The sequence below is a fragment of the Mangifera indica genome, chromosome 7 (assembly GCF_011075055.1).
Source record: "Mangifera indica cultivar Alphonso chromosome 7, CATAS_Mindica_2.1, whole genome shotgun sequence".
NCBI classification, from domain to species: domain Eukaryota; kingdom Viridiplantae; phylum Streptophyta; class Magnoliopsida; order Sapindales; family Anacardiaceae; genus Mangifera; species Mangifera indica.
This window is the reverse complement of record NC_058143.1, coordinates 3,919,622-3,936,129: the sequence shown is the minus strand read 5'-3', so window position 1 is coordinate 3,936,129 and position 16,508 is coordinate 3,919,622. Positions and strand designations below refer to the sequence as shown.

Here is a 16,508-nt window from a genome sequence, read left to right as displayed (position 1 = left end):
GCACTTGCTACCAAAGCACATTAGCCACTTATTTTTAGTTCAAGCATGCATGGTAAATGACAAATGATGGTGGTATCAATTAATTATTTTCACATAGTTAACGGAATACATCACATATGCACCTATGATAGAGGCTATTCTAAGATGGTAATTCAAATAATAGTCCTATAGTTATAAATATGTGGTAAGAGAGGGGCTGTAACCAGTTTACTCGTGTAACCAGAGTATCATAGATCGTTAGCCCGATAATTTGATCAATATTATGCATGAGTCACATAGATAGTAGACATTTAGGAAGTCGATTGCTTTAACGAGAGTATCAAATATGTCAAGTTTAATTTAGGCTTTAGTTGTAGTGTTTTAGGCTTTTTCCCTAAAAGTTCTAGTACTTCACAAGTTTTGCTAACTCTTAGGATTGAATGCTAGGTTTATAAGCTATGTTGGATGTAAGGTGTTAAGATGTCACCTATTTCAGGCCTGTTTTTCATTCACAAATTCTCTTTTTATGGTTTTGCAAGCAGAGATGAATAGTGAGGTATACGAAGAGCTAGTATTGAATTATGCACTTATGAGTTTTGATTTCAGACACCATAGATTGTATGAATAGTGTGTATGCTCATCTTTTCATGTAGTTTCAGGTTAGGTATTTAATATTATTAAGAAATTCTGTTGTATATGGGAAAAAGTTCAATTGTGCACATCTTTTCAAGTCATATTTCAGGGAAGGATATCTATTTGAAGAGGGGTGTTACATTCATGTTATTAGAACATGATTTTGGAACCCAAAAAGGTGTTTAAAGTTAAGTGTGTATGAAAAGTGTATAATTAAGTAAAGTAAGGAATGTGGCCTGATAACGTCGTTAATTATTATTATTTTGAGTTCTAATTCCCTTATGTTGTGTGAAAATTTAATTCAATCTAATGGAATTATTTATCTTTTGCACTTAGGAAGCTTTTAATATTTTTTTTTTTGGAGTAAGTTGGGCCAAGAAGTCTAAAACTGAAGCAGATTTACGAATTAATAAAAATCCCTGATGCTGACTAGGCGTGGGCACGTGAAATGACGAAAGCAGAATTCAAAAATTAAATCTGGTTGTCCAGATCAGCTAAAAAAGTCCACAAAAGTCAAGATTTGCTTTCTAGAAAAGGGATAATTATTAGCTGGAAAAGGGGATTAATTGAGATAAATAAGGAAGAATATTTTTGGAGGAAGGATATACATTAAAATATATATCTTTTCCTTTCTTTTTGGGAAGATATGTATCACCTTTGCTTGGTTGGATTAGGAGATTATGATTGACCTTTATTTCCATATCTGAGTAGGGAGAAAATATATATACTTTTATTTTTATTTTGCTAGGTTGTTATTCATCATTGTAATTTAGAGGATTAGAGAGCTAAATATGGTTTATAGTGGCTGAATATTTTCTCTTGGTTGAAGGGATCTGAAACCATAGAACTATAATGATTGTGAGATTAAGTTTTGTTCTTTAATGCATCTTTTAATTATTCAAGTATTAATTATCTTTCTGAATTATTTTTCATGATTGTGTTAGTTGATTGCTAAGGCGTGTGATTAATTTATCAATTAATATAATCTACTGCTAGTTTAGGTGCTGAATCTATAATTGTTCAATTCATCTAATTGAAGTGGCAACTGGGATTTATCGTTTGCTGCGTCAGGAACTGTAAATCCTAGGAAAATAATCAACTGGATTAAATGCAACGTCGTACACTTATGTTGTCTTGCTTCATTTAGTGTCAGCTTATTCACAAGGTTAGTACTAGTAAATGAGTGGTTATAGGGAATAGAGGATGTCATGGGGTTGTTTGAGATGACTTGCCAAGAGAAGATTCAATATACCATCATTTTATTAAAGGGAGATTACAAGGTATGGTGACATATGTTATATGAGACCTACTGAGCTTCAAACATAACAAGGGCTGATTTCAAATAGGCATTTGAGAAAGAGTATTTATCAGTTGACATCCAATATGTGGAGCTAAATAGTTCATTAATTAAAGATAGGACAATATGACAATCAAAGAATTCTCCACCAAACTGAATAACCTAGCCAAGTATGTTCTAGGGGTGGCTATCGTAAACAAAGGAAAGATGAAGATCTTTATTAATGGGCTCAGACTAGATATTGCCAAAAATGTCATGATAGGAGACCATGCCTCCAGTTTCGATTCAGAGGCTTTGAATAAGGCACAAAGATCAAAGACCATAAGACAGATGATGGTTGAGATAGAGCTGTATTAGGTCAACCTATTTCTACAACCCTAATCCAAAGATCGGATCAATAAGTGATAGGTGACAGTCATGAGAGTGGCAACAAGAATTTTAGAGGTAAGAGGAGCTTCCAACCCATAGGTAATAAGAATCACTAGAACGGAAAGAAACAAAGACTTGAGGATCTCTTTTGAAAGTAAGAGTTTGTATCCACATGAAAGAAAATTAAACTTAAGGAATATAAGTAGGCATTTCATTGGATAAGTTGAAAAGTTTAAGGATTACAAATTTTATTGTCCATCACAAAACTTTAGAATTATGGAAACAAGAAGTGAAAAATTTCTTAGGAATAACTTGATTAGTCGGAGCAATCAATCTCAAAACTTAGTTTTTGAGAAGGCTTATTCATATAATCAACCTCTTACTTTAAGTAATAGATCGGTTGCTATTTATAGCACTTTTAAAATTTAAATGGATAATGAACAATCAATTATTAAACTTCTACAAGCTTTTGATAATAATCTAGTAGATCTAGTTTTTCAACAATTTCTTGATGTTGTTGAGCAACCAGTTGTATAATTTACTTAATCTGAGGTGTTAATACAACATTAAGAAGATCAACTGGAATAAAGAAATCGACTATTTCTAGTGATTGCATGGTGTATTCACCAAAAGCTTACTATAATTTTGGAGTCAAATATTATCCTACAACATTTTCACAAGTAATAGATTGTAATATATCTAATTTGTGGTACAATGCCATGAAAGATGAGATGAAATTTATGAAGAATAGTGGATCTAATGATCTTTTCGAGTTATCTAATGAGGCAAAGGTCATTGGGAGTAAATGGCTCTCAAAACAAAAAAGGACTAGTTAGGTAACATTGAAAGATATAAAGTAAAACTTGGTGTTGCTAATGGTTTCACTAAAAAAGAAGAAATCGATTACACAAATAGTTTTTCTCATATCTCTAAGAGAGATTCTATCCATTTTATTATGGTATTGGTCATGTCGACTTAGAATTGCATTAAATAGATATGAATATGACATTCCTCAATGGGATCTAAAGAAAGAGCCAAAAAAAAAAAAATTTCCCTTTTATGATAGTGAACATTTGGTATGCAAGCTTAAGAAATCCATATATGGATTGAAATAAACCTTTTATCAATGGTATTTGAAATTCTATGATATCATTTCTTGTAACACCCATAGGCACATCTCAGTAGTAAAACAATCTTTATGTTTGTTTTAATGTGATTTGAAAGCTAAAATGTGAGTTCTGGGTGATACACAACCGTGTATGGGTAGGTCGTGCCTGTGTGTCATGTCATGTCAGTCAAATAAGATTGATTCTGCATGAATTCAAAATTTAGTGACACATGGTTATGTGCCTTGAGCATAGCCCATGTGCGTGTAACACGTTTTCAATTTATATAAGGCAGGTCGTTACGTTTTTGGTTTTACGATTTCATAATCCCGAAACGTACAAAATCCCTAAAGTTTGAGTGGAGGAGAGAGTTTGACAATTCGACTATTGTGCAACCTCTCCAATGGCTTGGCTCTAATGACGTGGTGATGAGAAAAGAAGAGAGAAGGAACATGTTTGTTGGTGTGGTGAAATATAAAGGTAGCTTACATGGCCAATGTGTCAAATCCTTGTATTTGATCCAGACTAATCAACCTAGTATACAACTTTAGATATAGTTTTCAGATTTAGATGTTTCTATTGAGTTTAGTATGATTACACTAGATAGAAATCCAAAAGAGTGGTTCTTTAGTGACTGAGTAGGATATAGTTTGATTCGAGAGTTATGACATATAGATAGACAGTCCCTAGAGTATAATATTAGTATAGAGACAATACATAGGACCTATCATTATAGATCGAGGAGTTCAATGTTGTTCTGGATGACAAAGTTAGTATGGGTCGAGTTTGTGGGCATTTTGAAGATTTTAGTAAAAGTTATCAATTTAGTCTCTTACTTACTGAGTGTTTCACCACTTACTTACTTTCATATGTGTAGATACATGTGATTGTGATGGTTATAGGAAGAACGACGATCTGTTGGTGTAGAGTATTCAAGGTATTTCAGTCTTTTCAACTTTTATTTATTCAATTTTTCATAGATGTATCACACTGCACATTTTATCTTTTTAGTTTATGATTTCATATTACGACATCTTTTGAATGCTTCTGATTTAGTTTTGATAAAGGGTATTTTAGTAATTTATCATTTTTAATAAATGAGATTTTATTTAATTATTTGAGTTATTCTTAATTGTTTCTATTTAATGCATACTCAAAATAGTCAATTTAGTGACGTTTTTTTCTAGAGGGCATTACTTCTGGAGGGGGTGTTGCATCTCTTTATTCAATTTCATAAAGAACATAGATCAACACATATATCAAAAGGTTAGTGGGAGCAAAATTTGTTTCATTGTTTTATCTGTGGATGATATTTTACTTGCAGCCAATTATAATAGGTTGCTTTATGGCATTAAAAAAATTCTTTCTAAAAATATTAATAGGAAGGATATGGGTAAGACTTCTTATGTCAATGGCATTAAATCCATGGGAACATATCTCAAGGTGTTATAAGTCTGTCTTAAAAAACTTATATCAATAACGTTTTAGAGAGAATTCAGATGAAAGATTGTTCATTAAGTTTAATACCATTGTGAATGATGACAAGTTCAGTTTGAACCAATGTTTGAAAAATGAACTTGAAAGAAACGAATATAGAACATTCCTTATGCTTCAACCATTAGAAGTTTCATGTATGCTTAGGTCTATACAAGGTCTCACATTGTATTTGCTATTAGGATGTTTGGGAGATATTAGAGTAACCTAATTGTAGACCACTAGAGAGCTACAAAGAAAGTGATGCAGTACTTTCAAGAAACAAATGAATATATGCTTATGTATAAATGAACTAATAATTAGGAGCTAGTTACTTTTATTTGGATTTGACTGACTGTGTTGATTTAAGAAAATAAACTTTTGGGTATATTTTCATGTTTGTTGATGGAGCCATATCTTGGAGGAGTGCCAAATAGTCATTGGATGCTACATCTACTATGAAGGTTAAGTTCATCTCTTATTTTGAGGTTATATCACATGGTGTATGGTTCTATCATTAAACCACTAAAGATCTATTGTGTTAATTCAACTACTATTTTCTTGGCCAAAAATAATAAAAGCAATTTGTCAATTAGTCTCATGTTGATGATTGCTGATCATTTGACAAAAAACATACCATCAAAGAGTTTTAAGGATCATATAATACGAACGAGAATTGGTCTCATATTGTAATTATGATAGAAGTTGGTTTCATTGTGTAATGAAACTCTTATTCAGTTTATCAATTGATTTGTTTTTTTCTCGTTTTATGTATACATTTTTATTGAGAATAACAATCATTTTGAATCTATAATAAACATAAGATTTTTTCATTAAGTTATAAAGAAATGGTATACATTGTGATATATGAAAAATAATACTCGTTCTTGGAGGATTTATAATCATGATTTGTGTATTTTATTTTTTTACTTTAGTATATAGATTCATAGATTACAGACTAAGTGGGAGAATGATGGTTTCTCTTTATTCATGTCACTGTTAAAAGTAGTTGGTAAAGTGAATGAGTGGTTTATAATTCCCCCACTTTTTTTCTTCTTTAGTTACATCTTTAATGGTAAGATGTATATATTCAGTTTTTATGTGAGCTCCATTGGTTGAACATATTTTTCATAACCCATACAACATCATTGTGTAAATCAAATCACCTGGAAAAAATTGGGATTCAAGGATGAATCAATTGATATTTTGTAGCAACTCAACACTAGCAATAAGGAGAGGTTGGTTTTAATATTCTGCAAATTTTTGTTTTAAATTCTATAATATACAATCTCTGGTTTTAGTATTATGCAAATTATTGTTTTAAATTCTATAATATACAATCTCATTTTTTGTACTTGATAGAAATTTATTTTATATCCAACAAATAGATACCTCAGGAACGTATAAGTAGTGCAAAATTATAATCGAAAATGAGGATAACACATAACTTGACCAAATGTTACTAAAAAACTAGGTGAGACAGGTGAAAAGACATTACTTTCTATTGATAAGCATAATTGGGATTGCTAATTGCGATGAAGTTAATGCTTTGTAATTGTGAGGACAATAAGGTGGAAACCATGCGCTTGTAGTAATTAAACATCTTCAACAAAAAGTCGGATAATAATTGACGGAGCACTAAGAGAGATAAAAATTAGAAATTTAAATACAATTAGAACGAATATAAAAGCTAGACAAACAAAATAGCAAGTGTTATATGATAAACTCCAACCCGTGAAATAACTCTCAGTGAAACGACTATCTTAAGTAGCAACCTAGAACTTGACCTACAATTGGACATCCATTGTCTAGAGAGTGCAATCTGTTAGTTATATTTATTTTGTGTCACTCGCTTACAATAGAAAACAATAACTTTTTGTCTTATCAAGTTTGGATTGTTATCTTGTTTATAATAAGTAATGAAATTTGAATTTAAAATGTAACTAATCAGATTATAACTAAGTTTTCTCATCTGATGAAAAGTATTAGGGAAAAGGGAGAGATGAGAAGAAAGAGAGGAAAAACGAATAGTAAATCAAATGTACAACTTCATATAATTAACATTTGATGCTTAAGATTAGATGAACATTATTTTAAGATACGTGATGAGACTTCCATAAAAATTTAGCTACTCTCTTCATACTGTTTTTCAAAATTAAATTCTTATCAAGACACCTATCTTGTAAACTCTATTCACATTCTACAAGAGCACCTTCTCGGAGTTACTAATATATATAAACTCTCGTGCAGTAGACCAAAGCCACTATGTATCCAATTCTTCATATATTTATTTTATCTTTCATGGTAATGGATATCAGGATTAATTAACTAATATCACTGCTACTAAAATATCATGTACAAAACTCTAAATTACATATATTAGTTGGTGACAAAAAATTCAATAAGAAATGTGAAAAGATTAGAAGAATTCAAAGGACAAAAATTCAATAAGAAAAATTTAAAAAACATCCAAAGAGGGAGAAAATCCAAATCGTTACTCAATCATTAATCAAAATGAAATTAAGAGCTCTACTCTTCTCACATATATAACACAACTCTTTATTCCAAATCACACTCAGATCTTAGAAAGAAATTAAAGAACTTGCCAACTTTACCAACTATGAACCAAACTCCAAAAAGGAAATTCAAAAACTGGCAATATCCAGAAGCAGAACCAAAAGGGGGGTGGGGGGAAAAGGAAAATTGACATACAGCAGCATGCCCCTGGAAAGAGGTTCATTCAAGTGGACTAAAACAACTGTATTTCCATCCGCAAATCCATGCCGGTAAATTAGTCCTTTAAACTTTGGTGATTACCATCAAACACAGAAGCAAAAAAATATATAGAAAGGGGTTGTGTATTTTAAGTTATACCTCAAAAGGATCGACGCAGATTTTGGAAACGATTTTTTGTAACATTGTTGTCATTGGGCCAAACCAACTGCTTCCATGGATCTTCGGTGCAATAAATCGATCTCAATTTCTCTGCCCTTTGGAAAGTAGATGGGAAATTTTTTAGCTCCACACATGCGTCAATCTTCAACATTTCCAAAGATTTCCAGGTCAATGTTGCATCATTGCATATGTTAAACAATAAGGGAAGATTAACGAGTTCCAACTCCTTCAACTTAGGTAAGGCCCCAGAAGCAACTACACTTCCGTCCCCTATAATTTCTTCAATGGCTTGGCAGTCCTCAATTTGAATCTGCTGCAACTGGTTAAGGCCCAAAACCATAGTCCCTGAGAATAGAACTCTTAAACTGCGGCATCCTTTTAGCTTTAAATTTGTGAGCTTGGTAAGCCTACTCGATGATACTGTTGGATTTTTCCAAATATGCTCCAATTTCGGAAGATCATCTATGTACAACTTATTTAGGCATTGAAACGCAGCGTCACTACCATCAATAATGCTTTTCATTTCAGGACAATTTTTAATTGTACAAACTTGAAGCCCTGTTAGATTGTCAGCACTGAACACTGATAAATTGGCGGCTTTATGAGCAATTAGCTCAAAAGAAAATGCTTGCTTCAATACCTTCAAAATCGCATCAGGAAAGTCTTCACCTTCACCTGTTTGTATATAGTCATATAAAGATGAATTTAAATTAAAGTCTGTTCATCAAGTATTTAATAAAAATCTTGATATTACAATAGAATAAAATCACCTGAAGAGAATCTCAACAGTTTTTCAGCTGACCATCTAGAGCTGTCAAATTCAATAAGAGAATCTTCTTGCTGCTGACCAACAATGATATTGAATGATCTGAGTCTTTCAGGTTTCCACTCATGTTTCCGATTCCATGACTTACTTTCACTAATAAATTTCTTGAAGCTTTTCACCGTAGGAAAGTAGAAACAGAGAGTGGTTAATTCTTTAAGAGTAGCAACTTCCGTAACAATACTCCCTACAATTTGATCCCATCTCCCATCAGTTGGATTTGCATCAATACCCAACTCTTCCAGTGAATGAAGCCGTGCAATTACCTTGGGAGAAATCATCTCCCTTGCCCAACCATTAACTTGGTTCGTGACATTATTCCTAAATGAAACTCTCAAACACTTAAGAGTAGTCAAATTTCCTACTACTGGAGGCAAATTATAAATTCCAGTGTGACGTATGTCAAGAATTTCGAGATTCTGAAGTTCTCCCACCTCATCGCAGAGCACTCTTAATTGATCACAATACTTTAAGTACATTCCTCTGAGATTTTTCAAACTGGAGATTGATGATGGAAGATTTTTAATCTTTGCTTTATACAATTCAAGAAGTCGAAGAAGTTCATAGACTGGTGATGGAAACTGTGGAAAGCAACTAATTTCCTGAAGTAACAATGTCGAGGTTCCTTCAAAATTGCATTCCTCTGGCGAAGGGTCTGGGAATGAATCGCCCATCATTAAGATCCTTGGTTCTCGAATATAATTTTTGTCATTTTTGGCAAATCTAGAGGCGAGTCGTTGATAAAACTCGAACATCTTATATTGAGCCTCCTTGGTTCCCTTTTCCAAAAGAAAATGGTTGAGAAAATACACCAATAGACTGCTCCCACGGTCACGGGCCACCCCGAGCTTTTCGAAATCCTTTAATAATTGTTCAGCTCTCCAACATTCAATTATATTATCATGAAGAAGTTCATAGGTAGAGGGAAAACTTGCCAAATATAGAAAGCAAGATTTGTCATTTGTTTTCAGCCTGTCAATTTCAAGTTTTAGGGACTTGTAAACTGTTTCCAAATCTCCCTTGGGCTCCCCAGTCGGTGATGTTAATTCATCCCATGTGTTTCGCCATACTGCTGGAAGGTTTACATCTTCTGCCGGACTCATTTTAGTCAAGTAATTTCCTATCAACTTTATGAGATATGGCATGCCACTGCAGAACTTGATAATCAATTCTGCCTCTCTCTTGATGTGTGGATTATCCTTCAATTCCTTGCCAACTCTATCCCAGAACATATTTTGGGCATCAATGTCTGACAGTCTCTTCACTTCTATAACTTCATTCATGCCCATAAACACTTGTTTATACCTCGATGCAATGACCATCTTTCCCTTATGTTCATCATTAATGCCGACTTTTTCCAAGTCAATATTTGCAAAAAACTTCATCAAGCAACAATAAATACTTCTGGTAGCTCTTCAGCTTTTCATAAATCCTGTTCTTTTTTTCTTCATCGCTGAGTTCTTTGGGCTTTTCCTTGAGCCGCTTCAGAAGCTCATGTTGTATGTCTCCTTCATCGCCTTCCCTGCCCACCTTCACCAAAAACACAAAGTCAAAGTCATTAGATTTCTCAATTTCTTGCTGCAGCCGATTCATTATGGTACTTTTCCCAACCCCTATGGGTCCCCTTACACCAATTGTTTTGATATTTTCTTCTCTCAGATACTCTTGTAGCATTTTAACAGCTTCTTCAACAGATGGGAATTCACTAATTTTGTTGGTAGGATTGCTTGTGTGTGGAACGGGCGACTTCTTAACCATTATATTGGGTATTTTTTCCCTGTCATTCGTTAGAGAAACTACCTCCTCTGTCTTCTTCACAATTCTTTTACCAAGTTTCATGAGATAATAATAGTGTCTACGCCCGGAAGGACGATTTCGATACTCATTCATCAATGCTTCGACTTCATCTTTCATCTTTTCCACTTTTTCCCGCCATAATATGCTTTCCCGTGTCTCATCCACTTCTGTTTCGTATCTCTCCAGTCTGATTTTTGTATCTTCCTCTCGAGTGCAAAGTTTTTTATATTCCTCGTCAAGTTTGTTATAATTCGTTGTGATATTTTTGAAGTAGCCGTGTTTCCTCTTCAGATAGCTGATAGTGCCAGTGCCTTGTTTAATTCCAAAATCGGCTCCAGCTACGACTGTTTGCGTTAAAGCCACTGGATCGGGCATCCTGCAAATATCATTGAAGATTTAATATATGCTTAACAAGCTGATAAAACACCTGATTAAACTAGAGAGAATTGCTGATTAAGATTAAGATTCTTTTATGTTATGAAACATAAAGTAGAGGAAACAACAAAGAAATGCAAAATACACAAAACAAAGAATATAGGATTTACTTGGAAAGCCCATATGGGAAAAAAATTCCAGCGCATGAAAAGGAAAATTTCAAGAAGATTATTACAAGGTGAAGGGGTGTTTATTTATTTATTTTATTTGCAGCACTCTTAATATATGTCTGCACATACCCTTTAATACAACTTTTATGTGATATATCTCGGTTCACAGATTCTTGATATAGGTTTGCAGTAGGTCACACTTGTTGTCGGTCACTCTTATTCTATTAGATGGCTGTTGCATTTACTTAAGTTAAACAAGAACTTTATCCATTGAATCATGTAGTCCACTGCAGGGCAAACCCTCACACCCCATATGAGATCGGTGTTAGGCTACAAGATCAATTTTGTAAACTCTTATAGAATTTGGGTTCACCACTATACAACAATATATATATGTATGTATGTATGTATGTATGTATAAATAGAGAGAGAGAGAAAGAGAGAGAGAGAGAGTTTAGTATCATATATGGTACCATTTAATGCCCACAAAATTGGTTAAAAATAATTAAATGCATCCCTAATATTATTTTTACTGTTTTCAAATTTTAGTTTTTGTTACTATTTTTTCGGGATAGATTAAGTCAATAGTGAGCAGTTAATAAAAGAGATTTTGCTCTATACTGGTAGGATTTTGTGGAAGTTTTTAATGTTTTTCTTTAAGAGAGTTTGTTAACTCTAAAGTCTATAAATTTAAGCATATGAAGTAATCTTTTTACATGCTTCAATAAGAAATTTAGATTGTTATCTAAATATCAATTTCTTCTTACTTTATTTAGAATTTCCTGTCCTTTTTTGTTACATGGCATCATAGCAAGGTTGAGGTTCTTTGCTTCTTTCATTGGAGAAGATTGAATTGTTGTTGACAGGAAATTTTTAATCTACTATATGGAGTTGGGAAATGAAGGAAATATTACTCATACACAATATGGTGTTGAGAAACTTGTAGCAACAAAATACAAGTATTGAAGATTGTGTATGGAAGCCTGCCTTCAAGGACAAGACTTGTGGGACCTAGTCACTAATGTTTTAACAGAAATTCTGAAAATGTCGAATCATGAAGGAAATGGAAGATCAAGTGTGGAAAGGCTCTCTTTGTCTGAAGGACATCAATTAGCAAGGAATTCACTGATCATTTTGTGATGTCAACCCTTCAAGAAAAGTTTGGGAGACTCCTGAGAGTTTTTTTTAAAACCAAAAAGAGTACAAAAAGGCTACAACTTTTGGAAAATAAGTAAGAAATAGTGACACTAGAAGGTATGACAATTTTAGAATATTTTTTACTTGTAAAAAACCTTTTTGTTGAAATTTCAAAGTTAGATGCAAATGAGAAGATCAATGAAACATGCATGCGACTATTTCTCATTCGCGACTTGAAAAAAGATTACACTTCATTTGTTAGCTCCTTTCAGGGATGAAGGTAGGAAAAAAGAGTTTACTTGATTTGTTAATTATCACAAGTTGAAGATTATGATGACAAAGTCTTCTTTGAAAGGACTACCTGATATTAATGTTGACACTTATACTATATGTGTTGTTTGTCAATACAGAAAAACATATCAACTGTCATATGAGGAGTCAACCTTTTGAGCCAAGCAACTGCTAGAGTTAATTATTTCAGATGTATTTGGGAAGGTAAAACAATTGTCAATAAATGACTTGCATTATATGGTGACTTTTATTGGTGATTAATCTAGGTATGTTTGGGTTTGATTCATAAAAAAAATTGAAAATTCTAGCTAAGTTCTAGCATGCTATGTGCTAAAACGTTCTTGGTCATTTCTAGGTTGAATGTATGAGAACAAGAATTCACATAATCAATAGACTTCCAAAACTGAAATTGGGATTATGGCCTCCTTTGATTATGGAGATTGATTACCTGCAGTGGGTCATTTTAGAGTATTTGATTATGTTAGCTATGTGTTTATATCTGATCATCTACTTAGTAAGTTTGACAAGAAGGTGGTCATATGTATTTCATCTAGTTAAGATGAAAGAAGAAAAGAATGGAGGTGTTGTGATCCAACTACCACTAAATGTTGTGTTTGATGAAGGTTCATCGTGGTGGACTTCACAACATGTAGTGTTACTTGATTATAAAAAGTTAGAAGAAGATTTGCAAAAGATACTTGAAGAAGAGAAGTTGTTGTAGAACCTGATTAAAATACATGTAATATCACTAGTCCAATAGCCAGACTCATTATTAAGATATTGTCCATTTGGACACATCGTCTATTATGGTTTTGCTCTAAACTTTGCAATCCAAAACTTATCTTGACAATTTAAGGAATTTAGACTATTTAACTAGTCAAATCTTTTCATCTCCAAACAATGTGGGTTATACAGACAGAGTACAAATAGAACTAACATATTTCTCGTGCTTTGTCGATATAAGATTTGTCAAAGGGTTTATCATAATACATGAATGTGAAGCACAAGAAAACCATGGCAAAATCCAAAGAAAGTTCACTTGGAAGCAATTTGAAGAATTTTGAGATATGTCAAAGGAAGATTGGACTATGGCATATTATGCAAATGCGGTTTGTTTGCCCTAATTATGTTGACTTGGATTATAATGTTTTAATTGAGAATATATGATGAATATTGTAGATGAATCCTAGCCTTATAGATTAGGGCTGGTTTTTATCGATCCATAAAGATTTCGTGGCATGCAAGGCAGAGTATGCTAGTCGTGGATTGAGCAAAATTTCAATGTTGCAACATAAAAAATTATTTCGAGGAATTGCCTTGTTTTGGTTCGAGAAGCTTCTTAAAGCATGTTTTGGCCCTTTCCAATAAATGCCTTAAATGTTTTTGAGCTCTAATCGTAAGAATAGGGTTTAATTAGAGTCGAACTTATTAGAGCTCGAATATGAGTTTGATTCGAACGAGTTTAAAATGAGCTCAATTCGAGTTCAAGCTTGAAACAAGTTCGACTCAAAGCTTGAATTGAGAGTTAAATATTTTTGAGCTCAAGCTTTAGGAGTATTCGATTCAAATTTGATACGAATCAATTAAAAAGACATCGTTTTGACTAATACATTTCAAAATAATATTGTTTTACTTATTTTTTACTTGGCTATAGCTTTGAGCTTAGCTCAAAGCTCAGCTTCCTTTGATCGAACTGAGCTTGAACAACTTTAAGGCGAGATAGAGTTTGACTAGACTTGAATTCAACCATACATAAGAATAAGAATTTCGAGCATGTTTTTAAACTTGATGCATGACAAATGAGTAATTAAAATATTTTTATGATAGTTATGTATGTTCTAAGTAGAGTATGAAATGCTTGATGAATGTGTGCAGGATTTAGATGCATTTTAAAGTGTATTAAGCATGTTAACATATCTACGCATGTGAAGCTTATAGTGCATGTATCCATACTTTTGAGTTGAGTAAAAGTATGCCAAAGGGGATCTTAGTCCTGAGTACAATAGTTTAAGTTTTAAAAGGCTCATTGTACATGCTTTTTAGGAGAGAAAGTTTTCATTTTTCAAAGAAAAATGTTGCGGTGAGTAACTTGTTGAGCAACTTATGCATAAGCCCGTAATAGGGCAAGAGTTAGAGAGCAATTCAAAGTTTGTGTACATGGAAAAGGGTCTCCAAGAGAATATTTAACTCACTTATTAGAGTGTTGAATCTATGCTTCAGTTTAGTTTGATCGACAAAGAGAAAAGATTTTCGAAGCAAAAGTTTTCTAAGTATTATTTGTGTACATGACATTAAGATGCATAAGGCATGAATTTGTTGAGATAAGAAATTATTTGTGTCATGTTATGAAGTGAATAAATGCATGATGCATTTTAGATGTGATGTTATGTGCCAACTAAGTTTAAGTGTAGCTCTAAAACATTACATTTAGGCTAGACTGATTGATGCCTTACTGAATAATTAGCGCTCAGCCCTTTTAATTTTTGCACGTGACAGATGAAGCGATGTATTGCAAGCAAACATCGGGAGGAGTAATGAGGGAAAATAGATATTTTAATTTAGTTAAAAATTTACATTCATGTTGAAGCTCAAATTTTAAAATATTTATTTATGATTCATACATGACAAAGTATTCGCATTTTGAGTTCTTTGTTTATAAAGTGATTTTTCTTCAATTAATGAAGTCTCAATTTGTGTATGAGCATAAATTGAGTACAAGTTATTATTCAGGGTTTTGTATGCGATGTGTCTTTTAGATTTTTAATTTTAAATTGACTTTTAAGGATAGTTATGCTTTATTACACAAACTTCCCAAGCCTGAATATTTAAAGTTTTCGTCTGGGGACACTTAGAGGGTACTCGGTCAGGTGAGATATTACAATACAATATCACTTCATATAAGAAAAGACACCAAGAGGAAATATTAGAGTGATACGAGTGAACTCAGAAGACCAAGTGGCAAACATTTTCTCTAAAATCTCAACAGTGCGAAGTTGCAGAAATTTGGAAAGCAACTTGGAATGATCTCAAGAAAAGAGATCAAAGAGATAATTAATGTCAAGGGGGAGTATTAAGAATCAACACACTAATTATCTTAGTGGTTTACATGATATTGTTTTATTTAGAAGTAATATTACAGTAGGACAAATATGAACCAAAAAAAAATTGAAGAAATCATTATATGGGCTCAGACAACTTTGAAAATGCGATACAAGTGCTAATAAATTCATACTTTCTATATAAATATAGAAGGAAAAAAAAAAAAAACCAAACTATCACAAATTCAGAGTGTATTCCTGGTCAAAAAAACCGAAAAAGAATTACTCTCATTTGATCCTGAAGGCTAAAACTTTCTGCTAATTGAAATCTATGTCCCTCTATTTTATTATACTTCGAGAGTTTGTAGTTAAAAAGGAATAAAAGGGACCAAAAAAAAAAAAAAGCAAAAAGACAAAAAGTTTCAACATATATTATTTCTTCAGACTAATTCTTCTACGATGCATATTATATCTCTTTCCAGATGCATAATTTTCTGAACAAAATGATTATTAATAACATTAATATCACATTATAAAATTCATTAGAAGAAGAGATCTTGGGTCCTCACAGAGTAAATATAACTATTCTAAAGCAGCACTGGGTAATTTAAGTTAACAAGTTAAGAGCACACCTGAAAATTTGCCTAGTTACTTCCTCTGCTTGTTCTTCTCAGTAGCTCTGAAGCATCTAAAAACTGGACGAAGTTCTTCAAAATGCATCATGAATTGATCAAAACCAGTTCACACAGTAAGTCAGTCAACGTACAATTAAATATTTTCACGCGGGCCAGACAGGACAACTTTGCTTTATGTATTTTTTTCTTTTAGGAGGCCTGAATAGTGTCCACCCAAACTTTGATGAATAATTTTCCTACCCTTGAAGTTTGCAAAGTCTGTTTTCCTGTCTGTGTTCCGATATCTTCAGTGGATTTTGTTAGTTTTAAATGTACTGTTGATTGAAAATCCAAAGTATCCTTCAATAATTGATGAAAAGTACAAAATATCCTTCAATAATTGGTGAAAAATCAACAATATCCCTCCTTATTTCTCTCTTAAATGCTCTTTTCTCCCTATTACCCACCTAGCCCAACCGCTCGCCACCAAATCCCCACTCGCCAATATTTC

General features: G+C 32.8%; 1 protein-coding gene across 2 annotated transcripts; it reads right to left on the bottom strand.

Annotated features, from left to right (window-relative positions):
* Positions 1-7,333: 7,333 nt before the first annotated feature.
* LOC123220218 (disease resistance protein At4g27190-like) lies at positions 7,334-16,255 on the bottom strand. Of its 2 annotated transcripts, none has more exons than XM_044642292.1 (3): positions 16,016-16,255; positions 8,523-10,748; positions 7,334-8,421 (listed from the first exon to the last, which is right to left on the bottom strand). In XM_044642292.1, the coding sequence occupies exons 2-3, from the start codon at positions 9,958-9,960 to the stop codon at positions 7,733-7,735; spliced, it is 2,127 nt and encodes a 708-aa protein (XP_044498227.1). In that variant the 5' UTR covers positions 9,961-10,748; positions 16,016-16,255; the 3' UTR covers positions 7,334-7,732. The 2 variants fall into 2 exon arrangements, with proteins under 2 accessions (XP_044498227.1, XP_044498226.1); XM_044642291.1 differs by having other exon boundaries at positions 7,334-8,427; positions 16,016-16,250.
* Between the last annotated feature and the right edge of the window lie 253 nt (positions 16,256-16,508).

What these genes read in the sequence shown, in the direction of transcription:
- LOC123220218 (XM_044642291.1), bottom strand. Translation starts at nt 9,960, where the DNA reads ATGAAGTTTTTTGCAAATATTGACTTGGAAAAAGTCGGCATTAATGAT. An exon ending in ACTGTTGAGATTCTCTTCAG is followed by an intron (nt 8,428 to 8,522) that starts GTGATTTTATTC and finishes ATATACAAACAG; the next exon opens with GTGAAGGTGAAGACTTTCCT.